Source organism: Mytilus californianus, unplaced genomic scaffold, assembly GCF_021869535.1.
Source record: "Mytilus californianus isolate M0D057914Y unplaced genomic scaffold, xbMytCali1.0.p SCAF_11, whole genome shotgun sequence".
In the NCBI taxonomy this organism is placed as follows: domain Eukaryota; kingdom Metazoa; phylum Mollusca; class Bivalvia; order Mytilida; family Mytilidae; genus Mytilus; species Mytilus californianus.
In genome coordinates this window covers 1,081,217-1,103,977 of record NW_026262593.1, presented here as the reverse complement: position 1 = coordinate 1,103,977, position 22,761 = coordinate 1,081,217, and the positions used below count along the sequence as shown (strand labels likewise).

General features: G+C 32.4%; 2 protein-coding genes across 8 annotated transcripts in view; one reads left to right on the top strand and one right to left on the bottom strand.

The window, feature by feature from the left end:
* LOC127719335 (centrosomal protein of 104 kDa-like) overlaps window positions 1-876 on the bottom strand; it is a 65,543-nt gene extending 64,667 nt beyond the window's left edge. For all 7 annotated transcript variants that reach the window (XM_052225398.1, XM_052225396.1, XM_052225395.1 and 4 more), the window contains exon 1: window positions 780-876. The gene's annotated coding sequence lies outside the window, so the exon portion shown is untranslated. The remainder of the gene's footprint in view (window positions 1-779) is intronic.
* A 1,775-nt stretch (window positions 877-2,651) lies between these two features.
* On the top strand, window positions 2,652-14,372 carry LOC127719339 (DNA fragmentation factor subunit beta-like). Its single transcript, XM_052225407.1, has 6 exons — window positions 2,652-2,874; window positions 4,723-4,852; window positions 10,380-10,574; window positions 11,789-11,868; window positions 12,884-13,152; window positions 13,923-14,372. The coding sequence occupies exons 1-6, from the start codon at window positions 2,731-2,733 to the stop codon at window positions 14,116-14,118; spliced, it is 1,014 nt and encodes a 337-aa protein (XP_052081367.1). The 5' UTR covers window positions 2,652-2,730; the 3' UTR covers window positions 14,119-14,372.
* Window positions 14,373-22,761: the final 8,389 nt, after the last annotated feature.

Sequence of the window (22,761 nt, the reverse complement as noted above, 5' to 3'; positions counted from 1 at the left end):
CTCGAAAGCTGTGAATGTACAGTGGAATCCGTGTACACTCCCTATAAGGGTTAATGGAGATGTGTCACTAACTTATATACAACCCACCACCACGGACCATTCCCAACCCAAGGGAGTGTTAGGACACCGGGAAGTCTGTTATTATGGTGGAGGAAGCCAAGGTACTCAGATAGAACCACCTGTCTTCTCAGCGGAAACAGACAAACCGAAGAGATATCTACAGATTGATCTCCAGGTCAAAGCCGGGGGCCACTTTGACCACCTGAGGCCCCCAATGTACCCATTCTAGTTTAAACTCCGGTCTGGGTACCAGAGATGTGTGTGGGAGGGTGAAAATCACCCTACTTACATACTGAAATTTCCAGCGCCCAGAGTCTGGATCGAACCCAGGACCTTCAGCACTGTAGCCATCGGTCTTAACCACTAGGCCACAAACCCACACTGAAACCATAAAACCTTCAAAATTGCAAAAAAGGGATGTAGTTAAATTGACCATGTATATATATATTTGTATTTGGCAAAGAGATAAAAAGTTTGATAGCGTTTGGAAAAAAAAAATATTCAAGGAAGCCCAATTAGCACTAGCAGTATAAAAACACACACACCTCTTAAATCATCATACTAAATGCCTAAAATGGGCAGTAGTCAGTACATTTTGATAATTTTGGCAAATTTGGAGTCATTACTGACACAATTGAATTCACTCAATTGTGTCGTTAGTAAATGTCAGAAAAGAACCATTATCACGATGAATTTGCGTAAGTTATAATGCTCTTTACCTTTTAGTTTTAAGGTTAAAATTTTAAAATATTTTGGTAGGTCAACCACTTGGCAACGAAATTTGTGTACATCTTTCAAAATGGCGACAGTTCCCGTTGTAACGTTATATAACAAATGTTTATTTTGAATTTCTTAACTTTCATTTTAGATTTATTTAAAATTCGTGGAATTGTTTCATACTTTGCATATTATTTACATGAACAGAAAAGATCAGAAATTAAAATTTCAGTTGCAAAAATTGAGACATTCTAAATACAGGAAAACAATTACGGGATCACATTTAACATTCGTTTTATTCCGCCTATCAACGACGGCTTTATTAGGAAAAATCGATTATGGGAGTGATTAAATTATTTGGGGTTAGTCTTTTTTCGAACTTCGTTTAGGCTTTTAACTTTTTATTCAATTCAAACGCAACTCATGTTTCTAATTGATTGATTGATTGATTGATTGATTGATTGATTGATTGATTGATTGATTGATTGATTGATTGATTGATTGATTGATTGATTGATTGATTGATTGATTGATTGATTGATTGATTGATTGATTGATTGATTGATTGATTGATTGATTGATTGATTGATAACATTAACTATGGTCATTGTGTAAAAAGACAGAACAACTTTGTTGTTGCAGAAAAATATTGTTATTTTTTTCATTTTATCAATACAGTAATTATCAAATTCCCTTTTTTGAATATATTCAATTAGATGTTTTTAACGATTTCTTTTTTATTAATATAGACAATAGACAATAGCCAATATTTTATTGGCACAAACGCATTTACAATAAATGGTAATGACCGAATGGATAAACAATTTACATGGTAGTAAAATACAAACAATTATATATTTGTGAATAAAAAATTAAAGGTATAATGAAAATCTATTGCAATAGATTACTTCTTGCATTTAAACAATTTGTTACGAAAGAGGAAGATAGTTTTAGTGCCGTATAAGATTTATTATTAAGTATAAGATTTATTTTATTTTTATCGCACAATGTGATTATATTTTTTCCTGTAATTTTGAACATTTTTAATACAAAAGTCTTTTTAATACTGGAGTAACCTCTGCAGTGTAGCAGCATGTGCTGTTCATTTTCAATTTCGTCACTTTTACAGATTTCACAAATTCTTTGATCTCTGGGCACTTTTAAATATCTTCCTCTTTCAATGGCAAGGTTATGAGCACTAACTCTTAATTTACACAATGATGATCCATCTGATCTATATCGTAAAGCATCAACATAACCTGCTCGTTCACTCATTTTGTAAACACTCTGGAAAAATGTTAATTTTAGGGATGCTGAAATATTTGGATGTTGTTCCTGAAAACCCTGATCAATTAGTCTTTGTTTTATAAAACCAAAAAGGGATTTAATAGTAAGGTTAAAGTTTGACAAATATGATAAACCTAAATTTTGAATAATAATATTTAACCTTTTAACCCATGGGTTGCTTTTTTTGTAGCATTATATATTTGGTGAACTAAACTTCCTTCTGAAGTGATTAAATGATCCCAGAATTTAATACTAGATAACATTATCCTATTTTTCAATGACAGTCTTGCAAGTTCGGAAAGACATGCATCATTCGAGGCCTTACAGTGTACTCCCAAGACTTTATATGAAGAGAGTCTAAAGATTGGCTTGAATAATTCTTTAAAGGAGACCTGACACGATTTTTAAAATAAACAAAAAACAAAAAAATTAAAAAGATGAGAATGAGTTGCAAAAATATTTCATTTAAAATTTTATGTCAGTAGAGTTTTGGTTTGAATTTTCTGGCGAAAATTTATTCCAATTTATATAAATTTCAATATGCATTGTGATGATCGGACGTGTGTACTATGTTGTAGCTAAAAGAATTCCGGAAGCGGGAAAAAGAAAAGTAAACAATGCACAAATCAGTAAGTGCATTCTATAAATGCTGTTTGAAATAGTTTAATGTCCATACTTAGTCGATTTTTATCATTATTTAATGGTGGAATGAGAGCATACAAAATTCAAGATTCGCAAAGATTACGTAGAATCGGTGTCACAGCTAAAAACTTACAAGAACTTTTAGCCAAAGGATGTGAAAAACTCCAGGTATATTTAATTTTATTTCATACCAACATGATGATTTTTAACAACTGCGCCTTTTTGCAACCGAATTCATCAGATTTTTAACCCTCTTGCTGGCAGAGGGATACATACATGTGTCTAAATTTCTGCAATTTCTTGTTCTAAGAAGAAACTCTAAAATCATTTAGAATCTTCTTTTTCGGGGTTAGGGCATCCTCTATGGCTTTGAATGCCTCAATTCCAATGTTGTCCAGATTCTAGTTTAGCTCCTCGAATTTGGTCCATTCATTGTAGCTTCATCAATGCTGCTCTGTTCAACTGTTGCTGCACGTTGTTTCCCTTTGGCTTTGTTGTACATGTTGTAATTCTGACTTATGTCCCTTTGTTGTCATGTTGTAGTTCTGACTTATGCCCCGTTGTTGTACATGTTGTAGTTCTGACTTATGTCTCTTTGTTGTACATGTTGTAATTCTAACTTATGTCTCTTTGTTGTACATGTTGTAATTCTGACTTAAATGTCTCTTTGTTGTACATGTTGTAGTTCTGACTTATGTCCCTTTGTTGTACATGTTGTAGTTCTGACTTATGTCCCTTTCTTGTACATGTTGTAATTCTGACTTAAATGTCATGAATGTCTCTTTGTTGTACATGTTGTAATTCTGACTTATGTCCATTTCTTGTACATGTTGTAATTCTGAATTATGTCCCTTTATTGTACATGTTGTCATTCTGACTTACATGTATGTCCCTTTGTTGTCATGTTGTAGTTCATACTTATGTCCCTTTCTTATACATGTTGTAATTCTGACTTATATCCCTTTGTTCTACAAGTTCTAGTTCTGACTTATGTCCCTTTGTTGTCATGTTGTAGTTTATACTGATGCCCCTTTCTTATACATGTTGTAATTCTGACATATGTCTCTTTGTTGTACATGCTGTAATTCTGACTTAAATGTCTCTTTGTTGTACTTGTTGTAGTTCTGACTTTTGTCCCTTTGTTGTACATGTTGTAGTTCATACTTATGTCCCTTTCTTATACATGTTGTAATTCTGACTTATGTCCCTTTGTTCTACAAGTTGTAGTTCTGACTTACATGTATGTCCCTTTGTTGTCATGTTGAACTTGTAGTTCATACTGATGTCCCTTTCTTATACATGTTGTAATTCTGACTTATGTCCCTTTGTTGTACATGTTGTAGTTCTGACTTATGTCCCTTTGTTGTACATGTTGTAGTTCTGACTTATGTCCCTTTCTTGTACATGTTGTAATTCTGACTTATGTTCCTTTGTTGTACATGTTGTAATTCTGACTTATGTCCCTTTTGTTTTACATTATGTAGTTCATACTTATGTCACTTTCTTATACATGTTGTGGTTCTGACTTATGTCCCTTTGTTGTCATGCTGTAGTTCATACTGATGTCCCTTTCTTATACATGTTGTAATTCTGACTTATGTCCCTTTGTTGTACATGTTGTAGTTCTAACTTATGTCACTTTGTTGTACAAGTTGTAATTCTGACTTATGTCCCTTTGTTGTCATGTTGTAGTTCATACTGATGTCCCTTTCTTTACATGTTGTAATTCTGACTTATGCCCTTTTGTTGTACATGTTGTAGTTCTGATTTATGTCTCTTTGTTGTGCATGTTGTAATTCTGACTTATGTCCCTTTGTTGTACATGTTGTAATTCTGACTTATGTCCCTTTGTTGTACATGTTGTAGTTCTGACTTAAACATTGTTAAATGTCTCTTTGTTGTACATGTTGTAGTTCTGACTTATTTCTCTTTGTTGTACAATGTTGTACATGTTGTAGTTCTGACTTATGTCCCTTTGTTGTGTTGTAGTTCTGACTTGTCTCCCTTTTGTTGTAGATAAATGAATCAGAAGTGACAGTGGTTATAGAGGATGATGGCACAGTTGTTGATGATGAAAAGTTTTTCAGAAAACTTCCAGCTCAGACTGTTTTTGTGTTTTTGAAGAAAGGAGAGAACTGGCGTGGAGGTAAGATTAAACTCATTTTTAAAGTGTAAATTTTGTATTTCTATTCATGGTTCTTTTTAACAAATTTTTATGATTAAGTTTGGTTCTCATATATACCATATAAGCAATAGTTAAACTGTATTAGGTGTATAGAAAAGAAAAAACTCATCGAAGATACCAGGCTGATAATTTTATACACCAGATTCGTGTTTTGTCTACAAAAGACTCTTTAGTGACACCCAAAAAAAAAAGGTAAAAGGCCAAATCAAATACAAAGTTTTTATGATTGTAAGGTGTATATGTTTGTCTCTAATGGTAAACTATTGTAGCTTCTAATTCATATGTTTGTCTCTTATGGTAAACTACTGTAGCTTCTAATTCATATGTCTGTCTCTTATGGTAAACTATTGTAGCTTCTAATTCATATGTTTGTCTCTTATGGTAAACTATTGTAGCTTCTAATTCATATGTTTGTCTCTTATGGTAAACTATTGTAGCTTCTAATTCATATGTTTGTCTCTTATGGTAAACTACTGTAGCTTCTAATTCATATGTTTGTCTCTTATGGTAAACTATTGTAGCTTCTAATTCATATGTTTGTCTCTTATGGTAAACTACTGTAGCTTCGAATTCTAATTCATATGTCTGTCTCTTATGGTAAACTACTGTGGTAAACTATTGTAGCTTCTAATTCATATATTTGTCTCTTATGGTAAACTACTGTAGCTTCTAATTCATATGTCTGTCTCTTATGGTAAACAACTGTAGCTTCTAATTCATATGTCTGTCTCTTATGGTAAACTATTGTAGTTTCTAATTCATATGTCTGTCTCTTATGGTAAACTATTGTAGCTTCTAATTCATATGTTTGTCTCTTATGGTAAACTATTGTAGCTTCTAATTCATATGTCTGTCTCTTATGGTAAACAACTGTAGCTTCTAATTCATATGTTTGTCTCTTATGGTAAACTTTGTAGCTTCTAATTCATATGTCTGTCTCTTATCAATGCTTATGGTAAACTATTGTAGCTTCTAATTCATATGTTTGTCTCTTATGGTAAACTATTGTAGCTTTTAATTCATATGTCTGTCTCTTATGGTAAACTATTGTAGCTTCTAATTCATATGTTTGTCTCTTATGGTAAACTATTGTAGCTTCTAATTCATATGTCTGTCTCTTATGGTAAACAACTGTAGCTTCTAATTCATATGTTTGTCTCTTATGGTAAACTATTGTAGCTTCTAATTCATATGTCTGTCTCTTATGGTAAACTATTGTAGCTTCTAATTCATATGTTTGTCTCTTATGGTAAACTACTGTAGCTTCTAATTCATATGTTTGTCTCTTATGGTAAACAACTGTAGCTTCTAATTCATATGTTTGTCTCTTATGGTAAACAACTGTAGCTTTTAATTCATATGTCTGTCTCTTATGGTAAACTATTGTAGCTTCTAATTCATATGTTTGTCTCTTATGGTAAACTACTGTAGCTTCTAATTCATATGTTTGTCTCTTATGGTAAACAACTGTAGCTTCTAATTCATATGTTTGTCTCTTATGGTAAACAACTGTAGCTTCTAATTCATATGTTTGTCTCTTATGGTAAACTACTGTAGCTTCTAATTCATATGTTTGTCTCTTATGGTAAACTACTGTAGCTTCTAATTCATATGTTTGTCTCTTATGGTAAACTATTGTAGCTTCTAATTCATATGTTTGTCTCTAATGGTAAACTATTGTAGCTTCTAATTCATATGTCTGTCTCTTATGGTAAACAACTGTAGCTTCTAATTCATATGTTTGTCTCTTATGGTAAACAACTGTAGCTTCTAATTCATATGTCTGTCTCTTATGGTAAACTACTGTAGCTTCTAATTCATATGTCTGTCTCTTATGGTAAACTATTGTAGCTTCTAATTCATATGTTTGTCTCTTATGGTAAACTTTGTAGCTTCTAATTCATATGTCTGTCTCTTATCAATGCTTATGGTAAACTATTGTAGCTTCTAATTCATATGTTTGTCTCTTATGGTAAACTATTGTAGCTTTTAATTCATATGTTTGTCTCTTATGGTAAACTATTGTAGCTTTTAATTCATATGTTTGTCTCTAATGGTAAACTATTGTAGCTTCTAATTCATATGTTTGTCTCTTATGGTAAACTACTGTAGCTTCTAATTCATATGTCTGTCTCTTATGGTAAACTATTGTAGCTTCTAATTCATATGTTTGTTTCTTATGGTAAACTATTGTAGCTTCTAATTCATATGTTTGTCTCTTATGGTTAACTATTGTAGCTTCTAATTCATATGTTTGTCTCTTATGGTAAACTACTGTAGCTTCTAATTCATATGTTTGTCTCTTATGGTAAACTACTGTAGCTTCTAATTCATATGTCTGTCTCTTATGGTAAACTATTGTAGCTTTTAATTCATATGTTTGTCTCTTATGGTAAACTATTGTAGCTTTTAATTCATATGTCTGTCTCTTATGGTAAACTATTGTAGCTTTTAATTCATATGTTTGTCTCTAATGGTAAACTATTGTAGCTTCTAATTCATATGTTTGTCTCTTATGGTAAACTACTGTAGCTTCTAATTCATATGTCTGTCTCTTATGGTAAACTATTGTAGCTTCTAATTCATATGTTTGTCTCTTATGGTAAACTATTGTAGCTTCTAATTCATATGTTTGTCTCTTATGGTAAACTATTGTAGCTTCTAATTCATATGTTTGTCTCTTATGGTAAACTACTGTAGCTTCTAATTCATATGTTTGCCTCTTATGGTAAACTATTGTAGCTTCTAATTCATATGTTTGTCTCTTATGGTAAACTACTGTAGCTTCGAATTCTAATTCATATGTCTGTCTCTTATGGTAAACTACTGTGGTAAACTATTGTAGCTTCTAATTCATATATTTGTCTCTTATGGTAAACTACTGTAGCTTCTAATTCATATGTCTATCTCTTATGGTAAACAACTGTAGCTTCTAATTCATATGTCTGTCTCTTATGGTAAACTATTGTAGTTTCTAATTCATATGTCTGTCTCTTATGGTAAACTATTGTAGCTTCTAATTCATATGTTTGTCTCTTATGGTAAACTATTGTAGCTTCTAATTCATATGTCTGTCTCTTATGGTAAACAACTGTAGCTTCTAATTCATATGTTTGTCTCTTATGGTAAACTTTGTAGCTTCTAATTCATATGTCTGTCTCTTATCAATGCTTATGGTAAACTATTGTAGCTTCTAATTCATATGTTTGTCTCTTATGGTAAACTATTGTAGCTTTTAATTCATATGTCTGTCTCTTATGGTAAACTATTGTAGCTTCTAATTCATATGTTTGTCTCTTATGGTAAACTATTGTAGCTTCTAATTCATATGTTTGTCTCTTATGGTAAACTATTGTAGTTTCTAATTCATATGTCTGTCTCTTATGGTAAACTACTGTAGCTTCTAATTCATATGTTTGTCTCTTATGGTAAACAACTGTAGCTTCTAATTCATATGTTTGTCTCTTATGGTAAACAACTGTAGCTTTTAATTCATATGTCTGTCTCTTATGGTAAACTACTGTAGCTTCTAATTCATATGTTTGTCTCTTATGGTAAACTATTGTAGCTTCTAATTCATATGTTTGTCTCTTATGGTAAACTATTGTAGCTTCTAATTCATATGTATGTCTCTTATGGTAAACAACTGTAGCTTCTAATTCATATGTTTGTCTCTTATGGTAAACAACTGTAGCTTCTAATTCATATGTTTGTCTCTTATGGTAAACTATTGTAGCTTCTAATTCATATGTTTGTCTCTTATGGTAAACTATTGTAGCTTCTAATTCATATGTTTGTCTCTTATGGTAAACTACTGTAGCTTCTAATTCATATGTTTGTCTCTAATGGTAAACTATTGTAGCTTCTAATTCATATGTTTGTCTCTTATGGTAAACAACTGTAGCTTCTAATTCATATGTTTGTCTCTTATGGTAAACAACTGTAGCTTCTAATTCATATGTCTGTCTCTTATGGTAAACTACTGTAGCTTTTAATCTCTTATGGTAAACTACTGTAGCTTCTAATTCATATGTCTGTCTCTTATGGTAAACTACTGTAGCTTTTAATCTCTTATGGTAAACTACTGTAGCTTCTAATTCATATGTTTGTCTCTTATGGTAAACAACTGTAGCTTTTAATTCATATGTCTGTCTCTTATGGTAAACTATTGTAGCTTCTAATTCAAATGTCTGTCTCTTATGGTAAACTAAGTCAGTGCTGTCTGTTACTATTAAAAGCACTATTATTGCCCTATGTCTGATTGACAAAGTTCTGATACTCATCTTACTCTTAAGATCACTTTTATTGCCCTATGTATGATTGACATAGGTCTGTTACTCATCTTACTCTTAATATCACTTTTATTGCCCTATGTCTGATTGACATAGGCCTGTTACTCATCTTACTATTACGATCACTATTATTGCCGTATGTCTGATTGCCTTATATCTTTAACTCATCTTACTCATAAGATCATCTTTATTGCCCTATGTCTGATTGACATATGCCTGTTACTCATCTTACTCTTAAGATCACTTGTATTGCACTATGTCTGATTGACATAGGCCTGTTACTCATCTTCTCTTAAGATCACTTTAATTGCCCTATGTCTGATTGACATACATCTGTTACTCATCTTACTCTTAATATCACTTTTAATGCCCTATGTCTGATTGACATATATCTGTTACTCTTCTTACTCTTAAAATCACTTTTATTGCCCTATGTCTGATTGACATGTATATGTCTGTTACTCATCTTACTCTTAAGATCACTTTTATTGCTCTATGTCTGATTGACATATATGTCTGTTACTCATCTTACTCTTAAGATCACTTTTATTGCCCTATGTCTGATTGACATAGGTCTGTTACTCATCTTAGTCTTAAAATCACTTTTATTGCCCTATGTCTGATTGCCATATGTCTGATAGATGTGTTACTCATCTTACTCTAAAGATAACTTGTATTGCCCTATGTCTGATTGACATATGCCTGTTGCTCATCTTGCTCTTAAGATCACTTTTATTGTTCTATGTCTGATTGACCTTTTTGTGATCAAGTAAGTCTTTTATATAATATTGTTACTTTGAACATGTTGAATACTAGCTTGAAGTTATTTTTTTATAACAAGAGTTCAAATGATGTGAATATAAGCGTGATAAGCAACTATAGGTGATGGTATGGCTTTAACAATGAGAAAAACACATATCATATTGTCTGCACTAAAAAGCCCTGGCATGAAAAATGTGAATCAATTCAAAAGAGGAAAGGTCAGCTTTTCTCTACCCAATCAGGAGTCATCTTTTACAAGGTCAGACCTTCTCTATTTAATTAGGTTTTCCTCTGTTACAAGGTCAGCTTTTCTCTATCCAATCAGATGTCCTCTTTTACAAGGTCAGACCTTCTCTATTTTTTCAGGTCTCCTCTCTGACAAGGTCAACTTTTCCATAACCAATCATATTTTACTTCATTGATGTATTTTCTAGCTGGTGCCCTTATCCATGATGCTCTTAGTAAGTTGTACTGTGCCAGTAGGAAGAATGAGATAGCCAATCAGATTAGAGACCTGTTGACTGCTGAGGATGCACCAGAGAAGATACATATAATATCACAGTACCTGGAGATGTTAGAGACAAATGTTGATTCTGAAGACCGAGCCAAACATGAGGATTGGTTCGAAGGTAAGAAGTTCATTAGACCAATGTTGATTCTAAAGACCGAGCCAAACATGAGGATTGGTTCGAAGGTAAGAAGTTCATAAGACAAATGTTGATTCTGAAGACCGAGCCAAACATGAGGATTGGTTCGAAGGTAAGAAGGTCATAAGACAAATGTTGATTCTGAAGACTGAGCCAAACATGAGGATTGGTTTGAAGGTAAGAAGGTCATAAGACAAATGTTGATTCTGAAGACCGAGCCAAACATGAGGATTGGTTCAAAGGTAAGAAGGTCATAAGACAAATGTTGATTCTGAAGACCGAGCCAAACATGAGGATTGGTTCAAAGGTAAGAAGGTCATAAGACAAATGTTGATTCTGAAGACCGAGCCAAACATGAGGATTCGCTCATTTCCTTTGAGATTATATGGCCAGGCCCTTAAGACAGGGTTCATTGACTTTGAAACTTTTGGAAAGTTTACATGGTAAAGTTTGTGTTTAGGTCAGTTTAAAGGGAACCACTTATGATACATTTTTTTGTTTTGTAAGTAAACAGTATTTGGTATGCAGTTGTATTAGCATTTGTATTCTCATTTCCACAGAGATTGTTTGTCCTTTTACCTTCAGCCATCAGGTCCATGGCTCATTGACTTTGAATGTTTTGTATAGTTGACATGTTACAGTATTGCCATTTTAATTACATTATTTGCATTTTATTATCAAAGTAACATAAAGGCAAGACATATCTATGTATCATCAGTTTATCAATTATAATCTTGCAGTTAGTTCCAGTTTTGTTTAGTCAAGTAATATAACGCCAAAGTTTGGGTTTGAATTCATGAAATATGGAGTGCATTGGCTACCAGTAGCAATAATAGCAACTGTTTAAAGATAAGACAAATTAATATAAGCACTTGCTTGTTTCTGAATCTGAATTGTCACTATGTGAATTTATGTTGTATTAGATATATTGTTTTCATTTCATAATTTAAATATTGTTTACACTAACAGTTTATAGAGAAAGTTATAAAAATTATGAAAGTGACTTGCCACTAGAGATGGTATAATATGTGTGTTTGTGTATTTGCTCTTTTGACTGTGTTTTGTATAAATTTCTTAATGTACCTTGCAGATAGAGGTGATATATTTGTGTATCCATATATCCTGTACACACATGGATTCCCCTTGCAGAAATTGACATCTTAACTAAATATTTGTAAAATATAAATGTTTTTTAGGATTAAATAAGAAATACAAGACAAAGAGTGAAGTGATGAGACACAGTGCCCAAACCAGAGTTAGGAGTTATTTCATTACGGTAAGTCACAAACACAGACCAGAGTTAGGAGTTATTTCATTACAGTGAGTCACAAACACAGTCTTTTGTAATGCTATGAAAAAACTGCAGAGGATGTCCTTGCAGAGAAACAAAAGCAACATTTAGTCTGCTTCAAACTATAATTTAGCAAATACAAGATACCAAATGCATTGATTGAAAAACTTCAGTATGATGATAACTTTAGTCAATAAGTTTATTGAGTCAGGTAAAAGAAAAGTTTGAGGAACCATTCTATACTTGTTAGCTTTATGAATGATATTACAATTAAACATGTGTGTGAAAAACCACCTTCTATTAAATTCCTACAGATGGAATCATACACCTTCAATATATCTAAGTTTTCCTAGCTAAGGTCAGTGGTTTTCTCCAGGCACTCTGTCTTCCTCCACCAATAAAAACTGACCGCCACAAAATAGCACAATATTTAGTTTTGACCAATTTATGATATCTGTATCCTTGATGTAAAACTTTAAGTAATCAAAATATTTCATTCATTGAAATCAAAGACAGCACTTCAATCGAACTATTGAACAAACTTGGATATGCACAAAACAAATGTTACAATTTTAGGTGTTGAAAAAATATTTTTTATGTTTTAAAAATAAATACTGATTGTTATTACAAAATGACTGTATCTCAAGATTCTTCAGATATTGGGCTTAACCTCACAACCACGAACAAGAATTGGGGTTTAATAAGCATTAAGTTCCACATGAAAGGTTGCATATTTATAACAAATCTCAGTACATCATAAAGTAAAACTTGTAAAAACAATCAGAAAAAGAAAGGATGTTACTAACACATAATCCCACCACAGTTTGCTTGATCTTGGTGCAGCTACGACCCTGATGAATTGACTCTCCCAACTTAACTGATGTCATTCTCCAAACTTTTCCTTTGAACTAAGCTTTTAGTTCTTCTAGGTAAAACTTTGTCTGGACAGACTGTTTTCATCACTTCTTCAGTTTTTGTGATAATCTTGTTTTTTCTTTAGGCAAAAGAACAGATAGAAAAAGAATCTGATAGTGACCATAAGAACTCGCTGATCTCTGTCATGGATGACATTAATAACCTTTTAAAGAAGAATGACTTCCATGCTTTTTTTTTTGATCGTACATCGAGGGGAATGATGTGTGATAAGAAAGGCTGGTTTACATGTGAAGGACCATTCGACAGTAAAAACTGTGATAAATTCCACACAATAAATCCGTACGCTTCACGTGGATACAGACAGCTGTTTGGACTGTGGAACTTGGATCATATGTAAGGCATAATCTTGTATACTGTATTTATATTTTTGATAGATAATTAACTGAAACGGCCGTTCTGATCGGAACTGATCTTGGAAGAAAGCAATGAATCCATATATCCTATAGATATGGTGGCACATGCTTCAAAACACATGACACATGATATGAAAGTTTGTGTATGTTTTAGTTGGTAGAAGAACAAAGGTTATGTAAAATGCAGAGCTATTGTTTATATAAGTCTTTACTTCCTTCAATCAAATGGTAATATGAATGGTGCCTAATGTGGGGAGAACAGCCTCAAGGTTTTGGTTAACATACACACCGTGCCTGTAGCTGGTCCCAAGTTTGGTCCCTAGCATGGGGAAACTTAAGACGTAAAAATTGTTATTGCTGCTTCTCCGCTGAGCTTGCATCAGTTAAGAGTAAGAACAGACTGGTTTGCTCTGAGCCGGAATAATGTGTCAAAGTAGGGTGACGTCTTCCTGCGGAGAAAATTTTGCCTACTGTGTTAGTCTACTACAAAGCAGGATATGTTTTCATTTCACATTAACATGTTTTCATCTTGATATGCATGTAATATTTGCCATTCAACCTTAAATATCGATCTATTCATTGCTCTAAATGTTGAGATTCTTTCCCTATTTACAGATTGCAAACTGTTGTAGAAAGTTACATATATTATCCTTTTTTATATATTTATTTTTTTATTTGCAGCATTTATTTATCTAAATTAAGTAAAGATATGTAATAATGTTTTTTTTTTTTTTTTTTTTTTTTTTTCAGAATAGAAAAATCAAGGGAGGTAATTCCTTGTCTGATTGAAGCTTCAAAGAATTTACCTAAAGGGAAAGAACTGAATACAGACCTTCTGTATAAACTGTTGTTTACCACCGAAAATCTTAAACTTGTACAGATTGGATGTCACAAGAAAGCTGCAAGGCCGTCAGGAAATATCACATGGAAAGATTTCTGTGTCTGACAAGTATCAATAGAGACAGTGTATTATCAGTATTTACCAAGTAACAATTTGTAACTGGATCAATGCTGTAGATCTGTGATTAAAGAAGCAGGATTTTTCATACAACTTGAATGCTTAATTTTGTATAATTTCTATTACAGTAGTCTTATAACTGATACAGCACAAAACAATCCAGCCTTTTAAGTTCCTCACCCTTGTGGATGATTCAGAATCTCTTTAGTAGTATTCTTCTATTTTTACTTATACAGCTACAGAGCTCCAGATAAGCTGCGTATTTGCGTGATCACGCAATAAAAATAATTAAAAACCCAATGCAATTGCCCATTGCAGGGTTCAATAACCCAATTAATTCAAAGGAAAACCCAATTATATGCCAAAAACATGGGTTCTTAACGCTTTTATTCGCTATCGTTTGCGTTATTTACCCTTACTTGATAACAGTCGTCGCGTAAATCTATTTTTATAATATTTATAATTGGAAATGTCCTTTCGTTCTAAAAATAGAGCCCTGCATCAAGTAGCTGTAATGGGTCCCTGTTGGAATTTTCCGTTGCTCAAAAGGTACACGTGTTTATGAAAACATTTCGATCTTCTCGGCGTTTATCAAATTAGCGTGTGACATGCTGTCATATTTTTTCGAATTGCTCGGGCATTATCATAACATACAATGAATTAAAACGAAAGTAAATGTCCGGTAAAAATATTGAATAGAAGCATGTTTTCGGCTTCTTTTTGATAGCTGAGGGAAAGTTATGATGATAACAAGACTCAGCTAGTGATTTTAGGAAGCGGCAATTGAACGCACGGGCGTGTTTGCGTACCATAACGAGAACATTGCTAGAGCGATAAACACGGGGTTCCGTCAAAAAAAGAAATCAGTTGGAAAAAGTGAAAGGCCAAATCAATTATGACATGATATGTAGTTTGAAAGCATCGGAAACCACAAGTTCTGATAAGGGACAACTTAACCCAGATTTATGTAAATTGAATTAAACGAAAACAGTTTATATATTATTTTTTTCATTTTAGTTGATGAGGGAATACACATATCCGTTTTTTACGTCAATGCAGCTTGACACTTTCTTTGTTTTTGGTCTAATTGTTCTAGATGCTTAAGATAGTTGTCTTATTGGCAAGTGCAGTATAACATTGTCATTTATTTACTTGATGTTGCAGAATTATTTGTAAATTTAAGTTGAATGTGGTCTCCGTCATTATTAACCACCCAATAAACCTCAAGGTTTTGGGGGTATATCTTAAATCTGGAAACTACTTTTTATTTTTATTAAAAAGTAGATCTGGCAAATAGGTGAAAGGACTGGCAAAACTTTCTTACAGCACCTAAATTTCACATATATGACACAAAAATCTAAACACTTAGCCACACCTACCCCAACTATAATTAAACTGTAGGGTGATCATATGGGATCTAGAAGGCAATTAGTTCCTGTCCAACTAGTGACACCAGCTGCAGTTTACATAAGTTTTGAGAAAATACAAAACTGACAGAACGTTTAAAACGGTACACAAATTAAATGTACAATTGCTCGTCAGTGAATAAACCAAATAAAACAGCTAGCACATATTCTACAAAGAAAGAAACACATTTAAGATGGAAACACATCTGAGGTTGATATAATGTGATTATAACATGCCTAAATATTCAATATTGTGTTGATGAAAAAACCCAATACATTAAGGAGCTTGGTGGTGAAAAACCCAATTTGATATTTGCTTGAGGGGTGAATTGGAATTGATAATGCAATTAAAAAACTTTATCACCCAATTACATAAAAAAATGGTGGGTAAAAACCCCAATTTGTGAATTCTTATCTGGAGCTCTGCAGCTATATTGCACCCATTTATCATATATATCATCGCTTTCTCCATTTGTAAAAAAATCCTGTTATTAAAATCACTTGGCCAGTTATAATCATGTCAGTACTAAAATGATCTTGTCCTTACAGTCGGGAAAGCCTGTGATAAGACATCAAATTTGAACATTAAGGGTTGAAAGCCTTTTGGGTATTACTGTGAGGCGTTTATCATTATCTTCTGAGCAGCAACATTACTACAGCAAAGGATATTCAACTTAATCATGTGTTTTAAACTTTCTTTTATCTATATTGTGTATCAACAATGAAATCAACAAAATCTCATTGGTTTCTGAAGCAGTGAATTATACAAAATTACATTTAAAAATCATGTATAAAAAAGGGGGGAGTACTTCATAGAATGATAGTTGTTTGTTGTATGATCAGTGCAATATCATTGTTATTTACGAAAGGAAGTTAACATTAAATATCATATACATGTTGGTTTATTTTTTTATCTTTATTTGTCCATTTCTTGTGCGCAACAGCAAATAAAAAAAAATATGATTCATGCCTGCAAAACAAATTTGCATAAAACTTTATATGTAATTATAGAAATACTTTAATGGGAAACTAGGTACAATTTTATGTATCTGCTTATAGGTATTGCTTTTCCATCGGCAACAGCAACAGTGACGTCATCAACAATTGTCAAGTTTTCCGCTTAAGTCATCTTGATAGGAACTACTTGTGATAGATCAATGATATTTTCTATAAAGTTGCATCACTATCAGTACATATCAGTTTGATGACTATTGTTAGGCCCTGCCCCCTAGGTCATGTTTCAATGACTTTAAAATAATTCTTAATAATGCTGTCCATCAGATTGTCTTTTTCTGAATTTTCTCCTGACAGGAGAGACATATCTCTGTGTCAACAGTTTATTTTAGCATAATGTCAGAGTTAAGAGTCTACATTCCAAATTACCAGCTACCATTACCAAGTGTAATGATGCATTGATTTGAGAACAACAGCTAACTCCAAAATTTCGTCACTGACCTATACTTTGGTTGTCAGTAACTTTGAGTGAAGTTCAGTTCTCAAATGTATAACAATAAAATAAATTTGGACAATTATGAGAGTGTAACAGCACAAGGTGAACAACAGTCATATATCTCTGCAAAATCATTGAAAAGTCAAGTTTTAGGCCGCGTGAACTTCAATCATACAAGATAGTATTAAGATACATCTTAGAAATTACAACAGCCCGATATTAAGGTGGTACCCAACACCTTGACTATTATTAATTTGGCTTGTTTAATTTTCATAAAATTTTGACAAAATGTTAACTTTGACCCTTTGACAAAAATATAAAAATTTCAAAAAATTTGAACCAACCACTTTATCAGAAAAATTTCATTGGTTATATAACAGTTTGACAAACACTAATTTTGATCGTTGAGAAGCTTACTCTTGAGAAGAGTGGTGCAAAATGAATAACATGTTCATTAATGCAAATAAAACAAAATGTTTGGTTACTGGAACAAAGCAGAAACTATCAATTCAGACTTATCAACCAAACTTAATAATAGATTCAAAAGTATTACAAAATTCTTCATGTGAAAAATTATTAGGTGTTAAAATTGACAGCACACTTAACTGGAGAAATCAAATTGACCAAGTTTGTGCTAATATATCATCCAGAATATACCTTCTTTCTAAAATAAAGAAATTTTTAGATATAAATGCAAGGAAAACATATTACAATGGATATATTCTGCCCCTGATTGACTACTGCTGTATTATTTGGGGTGAATGTAAAAATGAAGGGATAGCAAGAATTTTAAAACTCCAAAAAAGGGCAGCAAGATTAATTCTATATGCAGATCCTTTATCCCCCTCAGCCCCCTTATTTAAAAAACTTGGGTGGATGACAGTTGACAATAGAATAAAATACCACAAATATTTACTTCTATATAAATGTATGCATATGGAAGCACCAATGTACCTAGTTCAAAAGTTTAAACTGAAATCAGATAATAATCCTTACTCCCTGAGAGGCGTCACTCAAGGTAATCTGATAGTTCCTAAGCCAAAAGCTGAGCTATTTAAGAAATCTTTTGTTTATTCTGGATCAGTGTTATGGAATGGACTACCACACAAAATGCGTAAAGCTCAAAACACTTATACTTTTAAACAAAGTATCAAGAAGTACTTAACACAGTCCTGATAAGATTATATTTTCTACAATGTATTTGTATATTCTTTTATTTTTATTTGTATTTGATTTTTTGACTACATGTACATCTTGAACAGCCTTATATCTTATCATGTTAGTAATATTACATTGAACTAATTGACTGTAAATTAACTTTGTGTAAATATCTGTTTTTGATTGTATTGTAATTTGTATGTGAGGGCCTCAGGGAAGATTAGTTTATTGTAACTAACTGAGTTTACCCTCTTTAAATAAAGAATTTATTATTATTATTATTATTATTAATATTTCATTAACAATACAATGTAATTAAAACGTTTAGCTGATTTTTACAGAGTTATCTCCCTGTAGTGTTAGGTACCACCTTAAAATAAAACTAGCCTACATTTCATCCTTTCCTCATCAGTTTTCCTTTTGTTATAACACACTTTGAACACAGTTGTTTCCCTTAAACAGTTGTAGACTGGTTCTATACAGAACAATAAGGCTGTTGCTCATGTTAAGTATGATAAGTTGAAAGTGATATATTCACATTTTCACCAACTTTTAATAAAAATAAATATTGATTTAAAAAGTTTTTAGGTTTACAAAAGATTACTGTGGATTCATTATTATTCCTTGGGTACTAATTTTCGTGGGTACAGGGAAACCGCGAATTTAAATGTTCAACGAATTAAAAATTTGCTGTATGATTATATGCAGGTTTTTTTAAAACCACGAAATCAAATATCCACGAAAATGCAAGTTTTCCTCCATCCACGAAAATAAATGAATCCACAGTAAATGTGATTAAAATATTTGAAAAACTAAAGATTACACATGCACATAACACACAGATTAATTTGTTCTTTCCTTGAGCTCTTCATTGTGAATGAAAATTGATGTCCTTTCAAAGGAAAACTACTCATACAAATGGATATCTGAGATAAGATTCAAGATCTGCTATGAACAGCAAAATTACACAATGGTAAAAATCCATTTCGATGAGATAGCAATAATCACTGGTGTATGTGTTTCTCCTGCATGTTGACTACGTCTCTTAGGCAATGTCTATATTTTTTGGTGTCAGCCAGCCAGCTAAAAACACAGAAAAATGCATCTTTGCTCTTGTCAATGAAAACACATAATACTGCAAATACATTCTGTTCTATAAATTTATCTTATAAAATTAGGGAGTTGTGGTATGTTTTCAAACGAGACTAACATTCACATAAGACCAAAGGATGTGAAAGACTTCAGGTCACCGTAACCTACAAAACCAATTCACAAAGAGTTAAAAATCCAACTGCCTGATTTATTATTTAGCATTGAACAAAAAACAAAACATGACATGCACACAGTGACCAACGACTACCTTCCTTTCTTTAGACAGGCACAGTATAATGTGGCAGGATTAAATATGAGCTCAGACAATCGGACAGCGACCAACGACAACCTTCCTTTCTTTAGACAGGCACAGTATAATGTGACAGGATTAAATATGAGCTCAGACAATCAGACAGCTACCAACGACAACCTTCCTTTCTTTAGACATGCACAGTATAATGTGGCAGGATTAAATATGAGCTCAGACAATCAGACAGCTACCAACGACAACCTTCCTTTCTTTAGACAGGCACAGTATAATGTGGCAGGATTAAATATGAGCTCAGCCATTCCCCTGAAATGGGACATTGCTGTATTGATTGAGTGTTTGCTTTACGTCCAATGGCAAGTATTACATCCATGTTGAGGACGAGAACAAATTATCAATAAATATATTAGGCAATTATCAATAAATATATTAGGCAATTATCAATAAATATATTAGGCAATTATCCATAAATATATTAGGCAATTATCAATAAGTATATAAGCCAATTATCAATAAATATATTAGGCAGGTCCTGCAATAATTGATCCACAGGGATGATAAGCGTTGGAATGACATTGTTAACTACAAAGAAGTGACTATAAAAGTATTTGGAGTTTTAAGAAAACACAAAAAGACATTCAAAGGTCAAATGGAAAGTAAGATGTTTTAACAATAAAGTGAATGACTCAGAAGATGATATGCTTAAAAACAAGATTGATAGCAATTATGAATATGCATATACACGAAATGCTCTACGTTCATTAACTTGAGAATAAAGTACACTTGGGTCACATCAAGCATGCAACAAGCATCAGAAAGACAGTGAAAAGATGTGATATCAAGTAAACATATATCACAAGATATATTTACATTTAAACTGCATGTCATTAGTATCGATGAGTTAAATGTTCGGTGCATGTTCATTGTGGACAACAATCCAAAAACATATCTACTAAATTGTCTATTCTACTTACTAGTACACTTGGTACAATCAAAAACCTGATAATAAATTGTTCAAATAAGGCCTTTGAAAATAGTGGAATTAATTACTTTTGGAGTGTCAAAAACTCGTTGGAAGTACTTGATAAATTGCATGCATATATTGGTGATTTTGAATCTGTTCAAAGTTTTGATTTTTCTACCCTATATACCACTTTGCCTCATATTCTTATTAAGAAAAAATTCACACACCTAATTAGATGGGCATTTAAAAAGTCGGAATGCGAATACATATGTTCAAACTCTTTTAGGTCATTTTTTAGTAGCAACAAACAAAAGAACTATGTCAACTGGACATGCTTTGATACGATATCTGCCCTTGAATTTTTACTTGATAACATTTTTGTGCGCTTTGGAGATTCCGTATATCGTCAAGTTATCAGAATTCCAATGGGGACTAACTGTGCACCACTTATTGCTGACCTGTTTTTGTATTGTTATGAGTTACAATTTATGACTAAAATCAGCAAAGACCCATCGAAACAACATCTGATAAAAAAATTTAACAATACTTTTAGATATTTGGATGATATATTGGCTCTCAATAATGACGACTTCAGTATGTATGTAACACTCAGAAACGTTTCCTTCCCCCCAAACGTGTCCGATTCCCCCAAACGTGTCCACATGACGTCACTGAACTGCAAAACATGTCTAAATGTAAAAGGGCGGCAAAACGTGTCATTTGTCTAAACGCCCAAACGTGTCCATTCCCCCAACCGTTTCCATATCAAGCTTATTTTTTTTTTCTTTTACTGGAACTATCATTCGTGTCCATATTATAAATACGTAGGTTATTTGGTTATTTTTTTTCATTAACGTATACTCATTTTACTATTTCATTAAAAACTAGAAATAAATTACTTTAGGTCTTTTTTAAACCGGCATAACCTGGTTAAAAATGGGGGCGTCCGTTCGGCTATGTTGGATGTAAATGTAAGCAGCCATGTTCAATTAAAATGTAGATATTAAATCAGAAACCTCGTGTAGGGAGAATGTCCCATTATCTGCGCATTAAAACCTTTGTAGCAATTCACTCTTTCATGGTGCCATCAGTTGTATTTTGGAAGGCAACATGTTTTAAAAATTTCCGCAACTTTTATTTAAAACGGCCTCTATTACTAAACGGAGATTGCAGTAGTTGCTTACCGAAGTCATAAATAAATCCGTCTTCACTCGCTCTTATTTTTTTTAGATTAAAATCCCAATTAGTGTTAATCCCGAATAACCGTCAAAATTTAGGCCCAATCCTAAATTCCCGGTATGATAATAGAACCTATATACAGTATTTATTGTTAACATGATGTCGTTAAAATAATGCATGAAATATTTGGCACTGGACGTTATTTCTCTTGTTCGTGTGTCTTTAGTGATGCTCGAAACTTAAAATTTATTAAAAAACCTGAAAACCAGTTTATGATTTGAAGAAATTTTAAAATATGAAATTTATCCTGTTGAACTTACTTTAAATAAAGCTAATACTAACAATGACCACTGTCCTTTCCTCGATCTTGATATCTATATCATTAACGGGAAGCTTAATACAAAAATTTATGATAAAAGAGATGATATTTCATTTCCTATCGTTAATTATCCATTTTTAGATGGTGACGTTCCCTTGTCACCATCTTATGGTGTTTATGTATCTCAACTTGTACGATTCACTCGTGTATGTAACAACGTATTAGATTTTAGCGAGAGAAATTTATGTATTACTGAAAAATTATTACACCAGGGTTTTCGATATCATAAACTAGTCAAAACATTTACTAAATTTTATCATCGGTATAAGGACATCATTCGTAAATATAACTCAACATGCAGACATCTTATACGTTCGGGTATTTCACATCCAATCTTTTATGGTAATATTCTTTACAAAGCACAAAAATGTCAGTATTCACCTCAAAATCTAACAAAACCTTTAGACAGACTTAATAAGAAGGGATATAGTTACGATACTGTTGTCAGGTCATTAAAGATTGCATATTTTGGCTTTAATATTGATTCACTTATAGGGTCTTTGCATCGGAATTAAACACATTTATTTTAAAACCAGTTGTTGGCATGACACGGGTTGTGTTCTTCTCATATAATTTATGACGGTATAATACTAAACCCCTAACAGTAGGGATTATGCCTGATATTTATATGATGAAGACATAATCTTTCAATCAGTTTAATTGAGGTCTGGAGCTGGCATGTCAGTAACTGCTAGTAGTCTGTTGTTATTTATGTATTATTGTCATTTTGTTTAT